Source organism: Equus asinus, chromosome 22, assembly GCF_041296235.1.
Source record: "Equus asinus isolate D_3611 breed Donkey chromosome 22, EquAss-T2T_v2, whole genome shotgun sequence".
Classification (NCBI taxonomy): domain Eukaryota; kingdom Metazoa; phylum Chordata; class Mammalia; order Perissodactyla; family Equidae; genus Equus; species Equus asinus.
In genome coordinates, this window is record NC_091811.1 from 10,584,625 (window position 1) to 10,599,825 (window position 15,201).

At 45.5% G+C, this 15,201-nt stretch overlaps 1 protein-coding gene across 1 annotated transcript in view; it reads left to right on the forward strand.

Moving 5' to 3' along the window:
* Positions 1 to 12,999, forward strand: part of LOC139041527 (ATP-binding cassette sub-family D member 2-like) — a 29,045-nt gene extending 16,046 nt beyond the window's left edge. Inside the window, exons 4-7 of the mRNA XM_070494145.1 lie at positions 7,592 to 7,695; positions 8,555 to 8,646; positions 10,834 to 10,947; positions 12,638 to 12,999. Of these exons, the coding sequence (XP_070350246.1) occupies positions 7,592 to 7,675 (84 nt within the window). The 3' untranslated portion in view covers positions 7,676 to 7,695; positions 8,555 to 8,646; positions 10,834 to 10,947; positions 12,638 to 12,999. The remainder of the gene's footprint in view (positions 1 to 7,591; positions 7,696 to 8,554; positions 8,647 to 10,833; positions 10,948 to 12,637) is intronic.
* The last annotated feature ends 2,202 nt before the right edge of the window (positions 13,000 to 15,201 follow it).

The window sequence follows — 15,201 nt, forward strand, 5'->3', positions numbered from 1 at the left end:
AAAGGGGCTTCTGGGCCGATCTGGTGGCACAGTGGTTAAGGGCACATGTTCCACTTCGGTGGCCTGGGGTGCACCCGTTTGGATCCCGCGTGCAGACATGGCACCGATGGCAAGCCATGCTGGGGTAGGCATCACACATATAAAGTAGAGGAAGATGGGCATGGATGTTAGCTGAAGGCCAGCCTTCCTCAGCAAAAAGAGGAGGATTGGCAGCAGATGTTAGCTCAGGGCTAATCTTCCTTAAAAAAAAAGGAGGGGGCCTTCAGAAACCCCTGTAGCCTTTGTCTCACGGAAATTATCTTCTACTGAATTTTTCCTCCCTTTTATTACCTCTGTTCTCTGCCTCCAGAACCCCGATAAAAGAAAGGGCAGACATGTATGCTGCTTCACATTTCTCTCCTACGTGCCATCATTCTGCCTTTGGCTCTGGTCTGCAAGATTCCACTGACTTTATCACCAGATCACTGACATGTTGTTAACCATCCCCATTCTCTTAGTCAGTCTGTCCACTGAATTGCTTTAGTGTCAAACATATTTTTAATTCCCAAGCACTCATTTTCATCCTCTGATTACTCCTTTTTTGCAGCAGCAGTCTGTTCTTACTTTTGTATGTGCCATCTTTCCTATCTCACTAGAGTCATTTCTCACTCTTTTAACATTGTTTTGTTTCCTGAATGATCTTTATTTCCTAAAAACACAATTATTTTACTTGTTAATCTTAATGTGAGTCACGTATGTGATTTTTTTTCTTCACATTTGTTGACCCTTGGCTGTTAGTTCTTGTTTGTGAATAAAGATCTAGGCTGTTAAGCGGTGGGAGTTCCATTTGGATTTGTGTAGCTCTCTCTGCCAAGAAACTGCTCCCTGGATGAGCCTGTACTGGTGGGTCTGGTGCCATAACTGGAAAATGACAGTTCAGAGTTGTGGGGGTCAGCCGGCTGTGGAGAGCAAGTCAAAAAAGGGAGGACTTGACTTGAGCAGTGAATTATCTTGATATGTTCCTTCTTGAGAAAAGCTGTGTTGCCTCTCCTTTTTCATTAAGGTGCCTGCTGGATGTTCCAGAGTTTCCTCAAACTCTGCTTTCCTTCCCATTCATGGTCCTACACTCAAATGAGGAGGCATCTGCATGTAAGCAGGTCACTTTCTTTAGCCTGCACAGCTTGGATTTTTATGTGGGGGCCAAAAGCCTCTTCTGTCTGCTGTATATATTTGGGAGGAGGGCAGGGAAGAGAGATGTGGTCCAACTAGCCCAGCCTTCCCAGATGCAGTCTTTTAAATCAAAAATATTCATCATATATACATAGATACACACACACACACACACACATATACACACACACATATATTGAGCAGTATGATAACAGTGCCAAAATGGCTGAAAATTCTGTCTATCCTGTGTCCATGCCCCTCTGCAATGTGACTTTGGAGCCCCTCCTAGCAAGAGGTGGCATTTGTTTCTCCATCTCCTTGAATCTGGCTTGGCCCTGTGGCTTAGTTTGTTCATTGGGATTCTAGAACAGTGACCTGAAGGAGAGACTTGAAAGCCGCTTGCACACTGGACTTGCTGTCTCTTGCTGCCCTTATAAAGAAGATAGGTAAGGGGCCAGCTTGGCGGCATAGCTGTTAAGTTCGTGCACTCCACATCAGTGGCCTGGGTTTGCCAGTTTGGATCCTGGGGGTGGACCTACGCACTGCTTATCAAGCCATGCTATGGCAGGCATCCCATATATAAAGTGGAGGAAGATGGGCATGTATGTTAGCTCAGGGCCAGTCTTCCTCAGCAAGAAAAGGAGGATTGGTGGCTGATGTTAGCATAGGGCTAATCTTGCTCAAAAGAAACCCAAAATAAGTAAAAGACAGGAAAGTTAAAAATACATTTTTTTCCATATGAATTCTGAGCTATCAGAAGTACCAGTCCTGGGGGCCAGCCCGGTGGCTCAGCAGTTAAGTGTGTACATTCCGCTTTGGTGGCCCAGGGTTCGCCGATTCGGATCCCAGGTGCGGACATGGCACTGCTTGGCAAGCCATGCTGTGGTAGTCGTCCCACATATAAAGTAGAGGAAGCTGGGCACGGATGTTAGCTCAGGGCCAGTCTTCCTCAGCAAAAAGAGGAGGATTGACAGCAGTTAGGGCTGATCTTCCTCAAAAAAAAAAAAAAAAGTAACACTCCTGTGAAGAAGCCCAAGAGGATGACAAGAGACATGTGGCCCATTTGCTTCTGTTGCTTTGACCAACAGCCTGCCAGACACATAGCGTGTGACAAAGACTTCCCTAGATTATCCAACCAGCAGCCAATCTACAGCTGACCATGGATGCCTGGGATACAGAGCCTGGGAGAGATGTGCTGAGTTCACGCAGATAAGAACTGCCTAACTGATCCAAATCATGAACTAAATGAGCAGTTGTTGTTTGAGACCACTAAGTTTTGGGGTAGTTTATCACCCAGCAAGAGCTAACTGATACAAACACCACATTGTATTGATGTTCCAGCTACTGTAGATACTCTGATAAACAAAGTAGATAAGGCCTCTGTCCTCAGGTGACGAGAAACAAAGAAATAAATGAGTCAGACAACTTCAGAGATTCACACATGCTCTGAAGGAAAGCAAGCAGGGTGATGTGACTGGCTGGGGTTGGGATCTCATTTAGATACTGTGATCAGAGAAGAATGCTTTGAGCAGCTAAAGTTTGAGCCAAGACCTGAATGACAGGGAAAAGCCAACCATGTGAAAGTCTGGAGGTAGACTGTTCCAGACAGGAAACAGCAAGTGCACAGGCAGTGAGCTGGGGAGATACTTCACGTGTTAAAAGGACATAAAGGAGGTCAATGAAGCTGGAGTTGGTGAGCAAAGGAGAGAGAGAGGGGAAAGATGTAAAGTGAGGAAACAGACCTTGGGGGAGGACTTGGCCTGTGATTAATTTCAGTTACCTTCATGCTTGTACCCTGTCTCATCTCTGTCCTTGGTGTTTGTGGACTAGGAGCTTGGAGCTCTCAAAGGACCCCTGTGGGAAGGGTCCCTCTTTTCTCCAGCATTTTGGTCTACATCTTTCTGTGATCTGTTTTCATCAGTCAGATCTATCTGCTTTCTGTCTTCTCGGATTTCTTCAAGATGTCCTCCAGCTGACTGCCATTCCAGTTTACTAGCATTACCACGGATTCATTCTTTTTAAAATACTAGATGGTTTTGGGGGGCATTTTTAAGGACCTTCGTATATATTAGTCCCCAAATCACCGTCTTTAGTTGAAATTCTCATATCTCATGTTTAAATTTGGAGCTCTAAGCCCATAAATCTCCTATCCCCCTTTGTTATCCTATCTTTTTCTCTGTTTCTTCTCTTCTCAGCTTGTCTTTACAGTGGCTGGTGAGAGGCCAGCCCTCAATGGGCTCTTTATTCACTATCCAAGAAATATGTCCTGAGAAGCTTTTATCTGCAAACAAAATGGAGGCCCTTCTCACCTACCAGTTGCCCCTTTGCAGCCACTTGCCTTGCTCGGTTCCTGCTGAGTTGAATATGCTCATCCAAACACCCCCTGCTGGGACACTGAGGGGACACAGGGTCAGTTCTTCCCAGTGCCTTCCACTTCATTAGACACTTCAGGAGTTTCATTTCATAGGGAGGTTTTGATGTCTCAGAATTCATATGCCAGAAAACTGTATTTGAACACCCTGGTCTTCCATCTATCTGTCTGTCTATGTTCTATCTTCATTGAGTTTTGGGTGCCACAAATCATTAGGTGGCACATAAGATGTCATACCTGGGAGGGATGGTCCATGTTACCCTTTTGAGAACAGGAGACGCTACACCCTTGCAGACCAAGAGCTTGGCCTTCCTGGACGTTTGTAAAGTTTCCAGGCAAGGAATCTTCACTTATCTCCCTAAAACAGATAAATATACTTTTGTACAGAGATGAGAGCACGTGAAAGGTGAGACCAGCAATCTTCAGGGCCCAGTGCTTACTCATAATGTTTTCTTCCACAAATCTGTTGGGTCCTTTGCAGAAGCCCAAAGTACAAAACTCTTTGCCTGCCCTGCATTTGCCTTACAGGAATACCACTACACACTTCTCTCCAACCCAGAATCAGAAGCCAGAGCACCTTGAATGAAGAGGAAAGGAGGTCCATATTCTCTTTTCTACCCCAGGGCCATTGCGAGTGCTGTTCCCTTCACCATTCTCCGTGCTTTTCGTCCAAGTCTCTTACTTACCCTGGCTCTTACTTATCCTTCTGGACTCAGCTTATATGCCGCTTGCTCGGAGAGGCCCTCTCTGCTTTTCTGATCTTCCCTTCCTTCCCCAAGTGTAGTGGATGCTGCTGGTGCCCTGCCCGGGTCCCCTTCACTGGTGGCACACTCTTTCCTCAGTTGCTGTGAGTATTCATTGCTCAAATGGAGCTGCCTTGCCTGGGAGGTTACTCCTGGCCGCAGGGGACAGTCAGTGGCCAATGATTGACTGGGGCACAAAAAGCCGGAAGCCTGGCCTCAAGGTGGACCAGAGCCTTCTGGGATACGAGGGAGAAGTTAGTCTCCAGCTGAGACAGCCCCTTTGCTTAGTTTTCTTCTCCTGTCTGCTGCTTCCCTCACACTGAACCCCCTCCAGAGAGCCCTCCTCCAATAAATCCTTTTCACCGGAATCACTGTCTCAGGCCCTGCTTCTGGGAAGCCTGACCTAAGACACTGAGAAAGCTTTCTTTAAGAGGTTTGTCTGTGTATTTACACAGCGAGGACAAGTTTTTCTCTCTGACCCCTGCGCCTCTAACAGTGATGGAGAGTCACGTGAATGGACTCGGATGCGAATAGTCCCCCTGGAACTGGCCACACAGCAGCCCCCCGTCTGAGGCTCCTGAAGAGCTTCTCTAGGAGGTGGAAGGGGAAGAAGAAAAAGAGACACTGCACACAAGCAGTTCACCGGGAGGCTGTGCTGTCATTTCTGAAGCAGAGCTCTTTGACCTGCTAAAAAGAGGTATTTTTTAGAGGCTTTAGTAAAATCATTGAATCTAAAATTCAATATAAATGCCACTCGTTAATTTTTAAGAACCCCGTGTCTGTTCTTTCCCTGAAGTGAAACAAATTTGGTTAGGGATGGGTGTTTCTGAGTTTATTTCCTACACAGTTGAAAGCTCAATGCCATGGTTAAGTCTCTTGTCCCAAAGGTAACGCCTTGGGAGCCACAGCAATAGCACAAACTAATGAAACAGGAGGAATTCATGTTTGAAGAGCCAGAGCCTCTGGAGACATTGACTCAATGGCCTGAGCCCCACAGGATGGTTTTGAATTGAGTTCCTATGCAAATGTTTTTAAACACCAGTCCTGTGTCACTTACACATTCAATACTTAAAATTTAGATTATCTGGAGGTGACTCTTGAGATTTAACAATTGTGACATTTTCTTGAGGCATGAACTCAACTCATACATCCTGCAAAGTTGGCAGATGGTGAGTGAACGAGGTGACCACTGAGCATCTACTTGGCATGTGTGCAGTAACTCACATGAAGGGATTTAAATCTTTCCAACTGTGAATGTTGCTAACAGAAGGGGAGAGGTGGGGGAAAGAAATGGCAGGTGTTTGAGGGTCTGCAAGACCAAAGCTCTCACAGCTGTCATGTGATTACTATAGGCCCTCCATGTCAGCCACCACAATGGCTGCTTTAGAATCTGATTTTCCAGATGCACAATTAAGGATACAGAGGCACTGATGTGCTGTCTTAGGAAGAAGATGGACCTTGGGTGTCTGATAAATTGGAATTTGAAGGTGATCAGGGTTGTGATCCCCTCTCTGATTTTCCCAGCTTCTCGCACCCGCAGTTGAAGAAGCCATGTCCTGATAGTCTCAGGCAGACTCGTTCCACCGATTCCTTATTCCCAGTGCAGGTTTGCTTTTCTCTCTGCATCTTTCTTTTCTGTTTATGACACCACCATCTTAGTTGCTGAAGTTTCTAACCTTGACCGTAGGCCCCTGTACATTTGTCCTTCTTATGTCTTCTCCTGTCATTAACCTCAGGGCCACCTCCACCCCTTATCTTCTGGCTATGATTCCTTGGGCTCTTCATGGGATGTGACCATCACTTCCATCCACTTGAGTCCTTCATGGGCCTGGCCTCGCCTTGGACCTTTGGGTGACTCTGAGTCTCTCCTCCTCCAAGAGCATCATTATGGGGACCCATTGGGAAAATCCTCTACTTTGGCTCTGCTCCCAAGGTCTCCTCCTACAGCAGCGTGTGCTGCCTTTTCCCTATCACAGGAAGCATGTGAGATTAACTGTTTTGACTGCTTTCTCTTGTTTTAAAGAAAGCAACACCAAGATGTGTGTTTCCTCCCAGAAAGGCTAGAGATAGGCAATAAGGAAGGGGAAAATGTGTCTGCAGATCTGTAGCTTAAAGCTTCGTGTGTTTAAAAATCATTCTTGTTTGTCTTTTATATTCCTATAAAATGCATAGAGAGTTTTATCCATCAGTATTCCAGACAAGATCAAAGAAGCCTATGTTCTGATAGCACCATTAAAGAGGAGGGGCCCCTCTCTCCCTGCTGCCGCTTAACAAAGGCTCCCGTGAAAGCTAGGACAGTCGCTCTGACACCTGCCCCATCACCAGATGAACCTCAGGAGCTCTGGGCCCAGGGGTGTCCTGACTGGAGCCAGAACACAGGAACGAGGGAGGTGATAAGACCTGAATAGTGCTTGGCATTGGATTTGATAGACACTGCAGGGACTGAAAAACTCTTCAGCCAGTTTTCTTCTTTTACTATCTCATAGTTTGTATTTCATTTCCATCAAATGGCATGAAAGCATGTTATTGGCCAGTGAGATGATGAAACCCTGATGTGGACCTACCCTAAACCTAGTGTGAATTCTGAAATCCTCACGACTGATCACAGTGACTTCTCCTTCCACCTCTTCAGCTCTGTTTTCCCCTGGAACCTGTTGTCTGTCTAGCTCAGGATCTCCGTGCTCACACCTCTCTGGCCTTGCTTGTTTCAGCCCAAGGTTAGCCACTTTGCTGGTTCTCGTGAGCATCCCTGATGCCCTTGCCTCTGTGAACTTCCATGACCCCTGCCTTCCCATCCTCAGCCGTGCCACTCATTACCCCCTTCAATATCTAGAATGTCAGGCCGCACCGAATAAAATCACAAGACTTATTTGCTCTTTATCTAGTTGGCCCTTTGATGGTTCTAACGTCCTCAGTCCTTCACTGGTTGACCACAACATATTCTTAAAGTACTCCAAACCTGTTCCACTCTGATCAAGGTCCGTATTCCATCCCCACTGCCAAACTCGGCAAAATCACGTTTTGTGGGGACCAAGTCCATCAGTGTGAGTTTTCTCAAAATCTCTCTTATCTACATCAAATTCATTTTTGTATTTGCCCCTCTCTTGTTTTTCTTCTTTCCTCCAATAAAGAAATTTCTCTTGGTATTATCTAATCAAGTTGAGAATGTACATGCTCCCTGACTCAGTATTTTTTTCTGTCTCTTCATCTCCTTGCTTATTTTCCTGTTGACTTATTCTATGTATTTTTTTTAGAAGGTCTGTTTAGTTCTTAGGAGGATGAAGCTGTAGAGAGAGCCATGCTAATTATGTGTGTCCCTTTCCTCCAGAATCTCAGCCTCCTCCAAAATAGACACAGAGGTCGGACACTGTCATCCTGGAGCTCAGAGCTCAGTGGGGAAGATGGAGTATGAATAAAGTGTTACAACGCAACGTAAGTACTATAACGGATGTCCACTCCAGGTACGGGTGTGGCACAGAGCAGCGGATGAACTCAGTGGGGGTGGAGGCAGGAAAGCGTTACAGTCAAGGAACAGCTGAGCTGGATCTTAAAGAATTATTAGTTCAGTAGACAAGGTGGGGAGGTAACCATTAAATATTTGTTAGATTAGTAAACGAAGGGCATATCCCACAGAGAAAACAACAGGTGCCAAAAGAGTGACGAAGACAGCTCTGTCTCTTGAGGAAAAGTGCAGGCTCAGTCTAGCTAAAGCAGGTGGGAGGAAGAGAGAGCTGGCAAATGGGCCTGCTCAAAAACTAAAATAAAGAATATACCTAAGAAAATTAGATGAAGGAAATAATACTGATAAAGGCAGAAAATATTGGTTCAAGAAATCATAAAAACAGTAGCATTAACACTTAATTCCAAGAGTTGTTTCTTGAAAAGAAAGAAAGAGCAAGAAAGGAGAGATAGCAAGAGACCAGAAAGGCAAGAAGGGATGGAGGGAGGATAGAAAGAGGTCTTGTAAGTTTAATCAGGGGAAAAGGAAAACACGTACAAAGTAAATGTATTGAAAGTGTATTTACAGAGGGCTCGATACTTCCCAGGTCCTGGGCAAGGTGTTGGGGACAAACAGCTGTATAGACAGACACGTTGTCTGCCTTTGAGGAGCTGAATTTTAACGAAGAAAGTGCTTCTTTAAACACGTAACTACACAGACAAAATATAATCCACTAATTGTGAGATGTGAAGGCAAAGTAAAGAATACAGCGAGAGGCTGGTGCAAGGTCAGAAATTAACTTGGGGTTGGGTGCTGCGTCATGAAAGGCTATCTGAAGATGTGGCATTTCAGCCAGCATCTGGGAGAGGAGGATGAGTTAACCAGACAAAGAGTGACTGCAGAAGCAATCCAGGGAGAAAACCAGCCCGTGTGAAGGTCTTGAGGTAAGAAAGTCCAAGTCACTGGAAGAAGGTGAGTGGGGCTGCAGTGAACAGAGGAAGCGGAGAGTTGCCAAGACTTACAGGGAGGGTGCCAACAGTGTCAGTTTGGCCAGGACCAGGGGGAGGGTCCTGGCGTGTAAGACTTTCAGATTTAACACTGGGACAGTCCCAGGCAAACCTGGATGAATTGGTCACCCTATTTACAGGCCTCATTCAAGATTTTGGACCTTAGCAGCAGAACAGTGTGGCAGCCATAATCGAGGCAGCCATAGTGAGGATGGAGAGAAATGGACGGATTCAAGAAATATTTAGATGTAAACTGGCAGAACTTGAGGACAAAATGATAGCCAGGGAAGGGGTTAGGGCAGGGGGAATAATCTAGAATGAACCGCAGATTTTTCTGGCTTTGGAAACCAGAGGGATGTGCATTAAAAAGGAATGAATCCAGAAAGAGACGACGCTAAAGTTGTTCTTTGACATTAACTGTCAAGTGAGAGCTCAAGGTTTGATCACATTTGAGCACACAGGAATAAATTTTGGTACCCTCCATCTCTCCCACCTCTCGGATTGAAATAGAAAGTGGGCCTGGTAGAAACCCAAATGTGCTCCAGACAGAATTTGGAATTCAGTTTGAACCTGTAAAGAAGTGGAGTGTTCCTCACCCTGATAAGGGGACAAGACAACATCATAAGTAAAAGGAAAACCGGAAGGCTTTGTTACAGACCGCATTCAGCCTGCATTCAGATGGCATGTCAAGAACTTTATTACTCTTGTCCCCTCGTCCAACTCTTAGACTCCCATAATTAACCCAGAGGAAGTTGTAAGTGAAATAATTATGAGGTCCTTTCAAAACTAGACACTTGACACATGTGTTATAGAAACCTTATAAAAAGGAAACTGGATTCTTGTAAATTTTAAGATTATATTAATTCAGACACAAAGACACTCCTATGAATTTTCACAAAAATACTCAAATCACAGAGTTTGTTCTGCCTGCCATTGAGATGTGGGGGATTTTGCTGTGTGCACTAAATTCTCTTCTTCTTCTTTTATTTATTTACTTATTTATTTCCTCCTTCTCCCCAAAGCCCCCCAGTACGTAGTTGTATGTTTTAGTTGTGAGTCCTTGTTGTGGCATGTGGGACGCCACCTCAGCATGGCTTGATGAGCAGGGCTATGTTCGCACCCAGGATCTGAACCGGTGAAGCCCTGGGCTGCCAAAGCAGAGCACATGAACTTAACCACTCAGCCACAGGGCAACCCCTAAATTCTCTTCTTTAACTGCCCATGTCACGAGAGCACAAGACTAGAATGAAGACAAGCACGGGAGACCAAGGATGAGATTTTATTGAACATGAAGGTCTCATCCACATTCAAAAGCACAATCCCGGTGAGACCTCAGTCATGTATCTAGACGGGTGAGAACTTGCTTCCAGTGTCCCTGAATCCCAAATGGAAGGATGCTTTTCCTGTATGTGGGAGCCAAACGCCAGGGCTGGGAAGGGCTGCCAAAATCATTCAGCCCAGTCTTACATCCGCAGTCTTTTTTTCAACACTCCTTCACTCGTTTATTAATTTAACAAATATTATTGGCACCTGCTGTATACACGGCACTCTTCTAGGGACTTGGGATCTGGTGGTGAACAAAACAGACACCAGTTCCTCCTGTCGTTGACATTATGTTCTAAAGAAAGGATTCGAGTAGTAAACAATAAGAATAAGCAGTAAACGTAGTGAATAAGTGAGTTACATACTACCATAGGTTGGAAGGTGAAAACAGTGCAACAGAGAAATAGGAGGGCAAGGAAAGAGATCCGAGCAATGGTGAGGGGGCAAGGTACAGCTTAAATAAGGTGGCTGAGTAGCTCCTTGTGAAGATGATGTTTGAAAGCAGATTTGAAAGAGGTGAGGCAGTTAGCCACGGGGATCTCTGGAAGGAAAGCCTGGTTGGTGGTTTTATTTCTCTCCAAGACAGTCCCGAGTGCTCTAAAGTGGGATGTTTAGCAAAGTGCTCCACTGGGTTCAGAAGCTGGGCTTTGCTCAGGTCCCAACCATGAGTCGTGTGTCCTTATCAGTTTGTCCTAGAGTACTCTAAATAGCCCACCACCCTCACAAGTCCCCTGCCCCCAGAGCCCCTGCTTCAGCTCTCCCTGTTGTAGGATAATGGATGTCGTGGAATTGTCTGTTTAGGTGTCCAGCTTCTGCAGGAGGAAGTACAGAAGCTCCGAGATTAGACCACACAGGGTCGAAACCTGCTTCTGCCGCTAACTGGCTGTCTGTCCTTCATCAGGTCACTTAACCTCTGTGAGTCTCAGTTTTCTTATCTGTAAAGACAAGATGATCATGTCTGTTCAATGGGGGTGTCATTAATATTCCCAGAGAAATTGTGTGTATAGCGCTTGGCATGGTGCTTGGCACACAGTAAGCATGTAACTAAAACTAAGACTCTGGTGGTGCCCACTCCAGTGCCATCTCCTTGAGGGCAAGGCCCCTCTCGTCTTCCATTCTAATTGACCAGTGCCTGGCATAGAGCCTGGCCCGTGTAAGGACGGTTGTGAGCTATGGAGTGCAGTTTGTCCAGGAACACCCAGGAGAACACACCCGAAGCCTCACTGGAGGACTCAGCCTCCTCGCCTGGTTGGTAAATAGCCACCCATCCATCCGTTCACCAGGATGACGAGTTTATACACCCACACCAGAATCAGATTTTTCCTTTTCTTTTCTTTCTTTCTTTTTTTTTTTGTGAAGACGACTAGCTCTGAGCTAACATCTGTTGCCAGTCTTCCTCTTTTTTGCTTGAGGAAGACTGTCGCTGAGCTAACATCTGTGGCAGTCTTCCTCCATTTTTTGTATGTGGGACACTGCCACAGTATGGCTTGGTGAGCAATGTGGAGGTCCATTCCTGGGATCTGAACCTGTGAACCCCAGGCTGCTGAAGGAGAGTGCACAAACTTAACCACTATGCCACTAGGCTGGCCCCCAGAGTTAGATTTTATTCCTCTTTTTTCCCTGAATTGACTGTCTTGGGAAGAGAAGAGTAGCCAGGCAAGGGGACGTGTGTGGGCAAGGTTTCTTCCCTACAAGAAAGACTCTAATAAATGAGACTGTTTCTTATCCAAGTTATAGTATTTCTTGGCACTTTTTTTTTTCAAAATGTGTTTTTTGTCTAAAATTGAAGCGTAATAATAATAATAAAATTCTCTAGAGTGTCAGGCTCCAAGTTAAAGGTAGGCTGTGATTCTGTATATAGAAGAGCTTCATAAAGAGAATCAGAACTCTGATCCCAAATCCCTCGCAGTGTGGGTAAAAAGGTACCAAATTAAGAAGACTGTTGCCAAGTTTCCTTTCTTACTGCGTTTTGAGTTTCAGCACTATAACTGCATGGCGCTCAGACTCTGTCAGTATGCATTGGACTCTGGTGGCTAATGTGCAAAGTCCATAATTACCCGGCCCTTCTGGATGTCCCAGCAGGAACCAAGTGGTGAGGACCTGCAGGCATCTCTGAGCCTCCTGAGGTTGAGGGCCGGTGGGTGGAAACCCCATTCTGGGCCAAGGGAAGTGGCAAGATAGTCATTCTTGCTGTGAGCTGGTTTGAATACAGATGTGAAGTGAAGAGGTGATAGTGCTGTGACGCTGTCTGCTGTCCAGGCTTGTGGCCCCAGTCCAGCCTGTAGCCTGTCGTTGTGAATACATCCGATGGGCGGCTGTGGCAGTGACTCCTCCTTCCACAGCGGTCTCCTGGCCTGTCGAGGGTGTGTCCACAGCTGAACAGAAATCCCACCAGTTTTCCACTTTGCCCTGGAACAAAGGTTGACCCAGAGCCTCTGAGCTAATTCTGGCCACTGCTTGTTCTGTCAGTAAAGTTTGACTGGAGCACACCCGTGCTCGCCCGTTTATGGCCTGTCTGTGAGGGCTTTTGAGCTATGATGGCGAATTGAGTGGTTGTAGCAGGGGCCTGCAAAGCCTAAAATGTTTATCATCTGACCCTTTACAGAAATGTTGCCAACGCCATTCTACATGAATGAAGGTGTCTGGAGTGCTTGCACCCAGAGAAGGTTGTGAGATCGTTGTCATCACCCAGATGTGGTAGCAGACACCTGCACTCACACTCAGATGAATCTGGGGCTGGCCTGGGACCTCGACGCAGACATCTGGTTGCAGCCAAAAGACATCGTCCCTCACCTTAAATTAAGGACATTAACGTGAAATGGACTGGTCTTGTAGTTTTGTTTGTACTTGATTTTTAAGTTTGTTTTGGTTTTAGAGTTGTGTAAGAGCCAAAAGAATAAGCAAGTTTTACCAGGATGTCTGTTTGTAAATATTTAATTTATGTTTGAATAAAAGTAATTCAAGTGACACTAGAGCTCCTGGAGCAGTTTCGGAGGGGGATTTGTACATGACTCAGGTTGGAGAAACATGGCTGAAGCTTCTCCCTCTGCCCTTCACGCTGGCTTCCCTGCCTTCTCTTCTCTCTCTGCTCTAAGCTATATCCTTTAACCCGAGGCTGGCAGACATCTTCTGTGCAGGGTAGGTAGTAAATACTTTTAATGATCTCTGCTGTTTAGCACAAAAGTGGCCATAGACAAGGTGTAAACAAATGAGCATGGCCGTGTTTCACTAAAACTTTATGGATGACGCTGAAATTTAAATTGCATTTAATTTTCCTGTGCCATAATACGTTCTTTTGATTGGTTTTCAACCGTGTGAAAATGCAAAAATCATCCTTAGCTCATGAGCCGGAAAATAAAACGACAAAGGACTGGACTTGGCACATAGGCCATAGTTTGCTGACCCCCGTCCTTTGATATCAATGAATGTGTCTTTCCAGACAGCAGATTTTCTTGTGTTCTTGCTTAAAAATCTGCACTTGGACCCATGTTTCTTATTGGGTTAAGTCCATTCACCAGGCATAGCACTTCCTCCTTTAGGATATTTTTCCAATCCCATTTTCTTCTCTAGCCCTTGATGAAATCTGTGCTCTGAACACATTGAACTCATTATTGTTCCTCTGTTTTCCTGCCTTCTTTTTTTTTCATGTCATCTTGCCTTTTGCATGCAGTCTTAGCCCAGTACACCCTTCCCCTCATTCTCACCTGGCAGCACCCTAAATGTTCCTCCTGACCCGTCCCTCCTGCACAGTGTCCCATCTGCACAAGCAGCGCAGGCTGCTCCCTCCTGCACTCCCACCTGGTACTCAATGTCCTATTAGAGAGAGCACTTGTGAGGGTGAATTCTAATTGTTTATCTGAGGGGTTTCTTGCCCTGATCACAGGAGCCTTTTGAGACAGAGATTTTGGCAATTTATCAACATCTAGCAAGGTATCCTAACACCAAGTAGATGGTCAAGAAACATTGGCTTAGCGAGCGGTCCAGCAGTTATTAGTAATAGAAATAACAGCTACTATTTATGAGTCCTTTTTATCCTTCATACACTGTACTGAGCACTTTGCATGTATGATCTAGTTAGTATGTCAGGTTCAATGAATTTTCCCTCCCTCTCATTGTTTTTCTTAGGTCACAACTCCTTAATGTCATAAGGTACTTAATGTATATTCCACAGTGGAATTTTAGGCATGGAAGATAGGCTGATGGGGGGATATTTAGGTCCCTTAAATCCCACTGGCTCTGCTGCATGATTAAGCCAATTCCACCTTCTTGCCCTATAGTAGCCCCATGTCCTAAAACAAAGAAAAGCCTACCAAGTTCTTATTAAAGAAAAGATAAAAATAAACTGTTGGCACTTCAGCAGACTTCTGCTTCAGCTTTGTCACTGGGTGAGATTAGGGGTACGCCTGCTTTAGTGGAGTCTCCAGGACATCAGTGATGCTCGGGTTCGAGTCAGAGAGGGCCCCAGGGCCCTGACTGTGCCTCTCCTCCTGGCTGAGGCAAGAAGAGACCCTTTGTTGGGCAGTGGCTGCTTTCCAAATGGAGAGTCCTTAATGACTCTTTGACTGCTTTACACCCTGAGGATAATGAGTAATGTTGCTGCTCGGTGGTTCAGCACCAATGTTTCAAAGAAGATACACAGAACATGCAACAAATCCAGAATCTGAACCCGTCCCAGGGACGAAAAGGCGTCTCCTTCAAGGTTCAATAGAAGAAGTCCATCCTTCTGGGAAATGTATTTAGAGGGGAAAATTTAAATAAATATATAAGAGGCCCTTGTGAGTTTTTGTGCAATTACAATTCATTTTTGTCTTGTTCTTCCATGGTTGAGGATACACGGTAGGCAGGTCTTTACAAGGAAACATAAAGTGCAAGGCAGTGGAGATAACAGAATTTTTCTGAAAACTTGGGATAGTGCCACCTTTTCTAGCTACTTGTCCCAAAGCTCCTTTCCAGAAATGTTCACTGGTTCATTCCTAGCCTGTGGCATGAACTGTGGCAGACGCTGGGGCAGTGACAGAGCCGACTCAAGGATAGAGTCTGACTTTGCACCATCTAGGCAGGAAGACTCTTCCCTAAACTGAGTGAAGAGGGGAGAGTCAACTGTTTGGGGCTGCTACTGAGCAAGGATGAGAGAGACGAGTACAGAGAAATGCTCAGTGAGTTTGACAA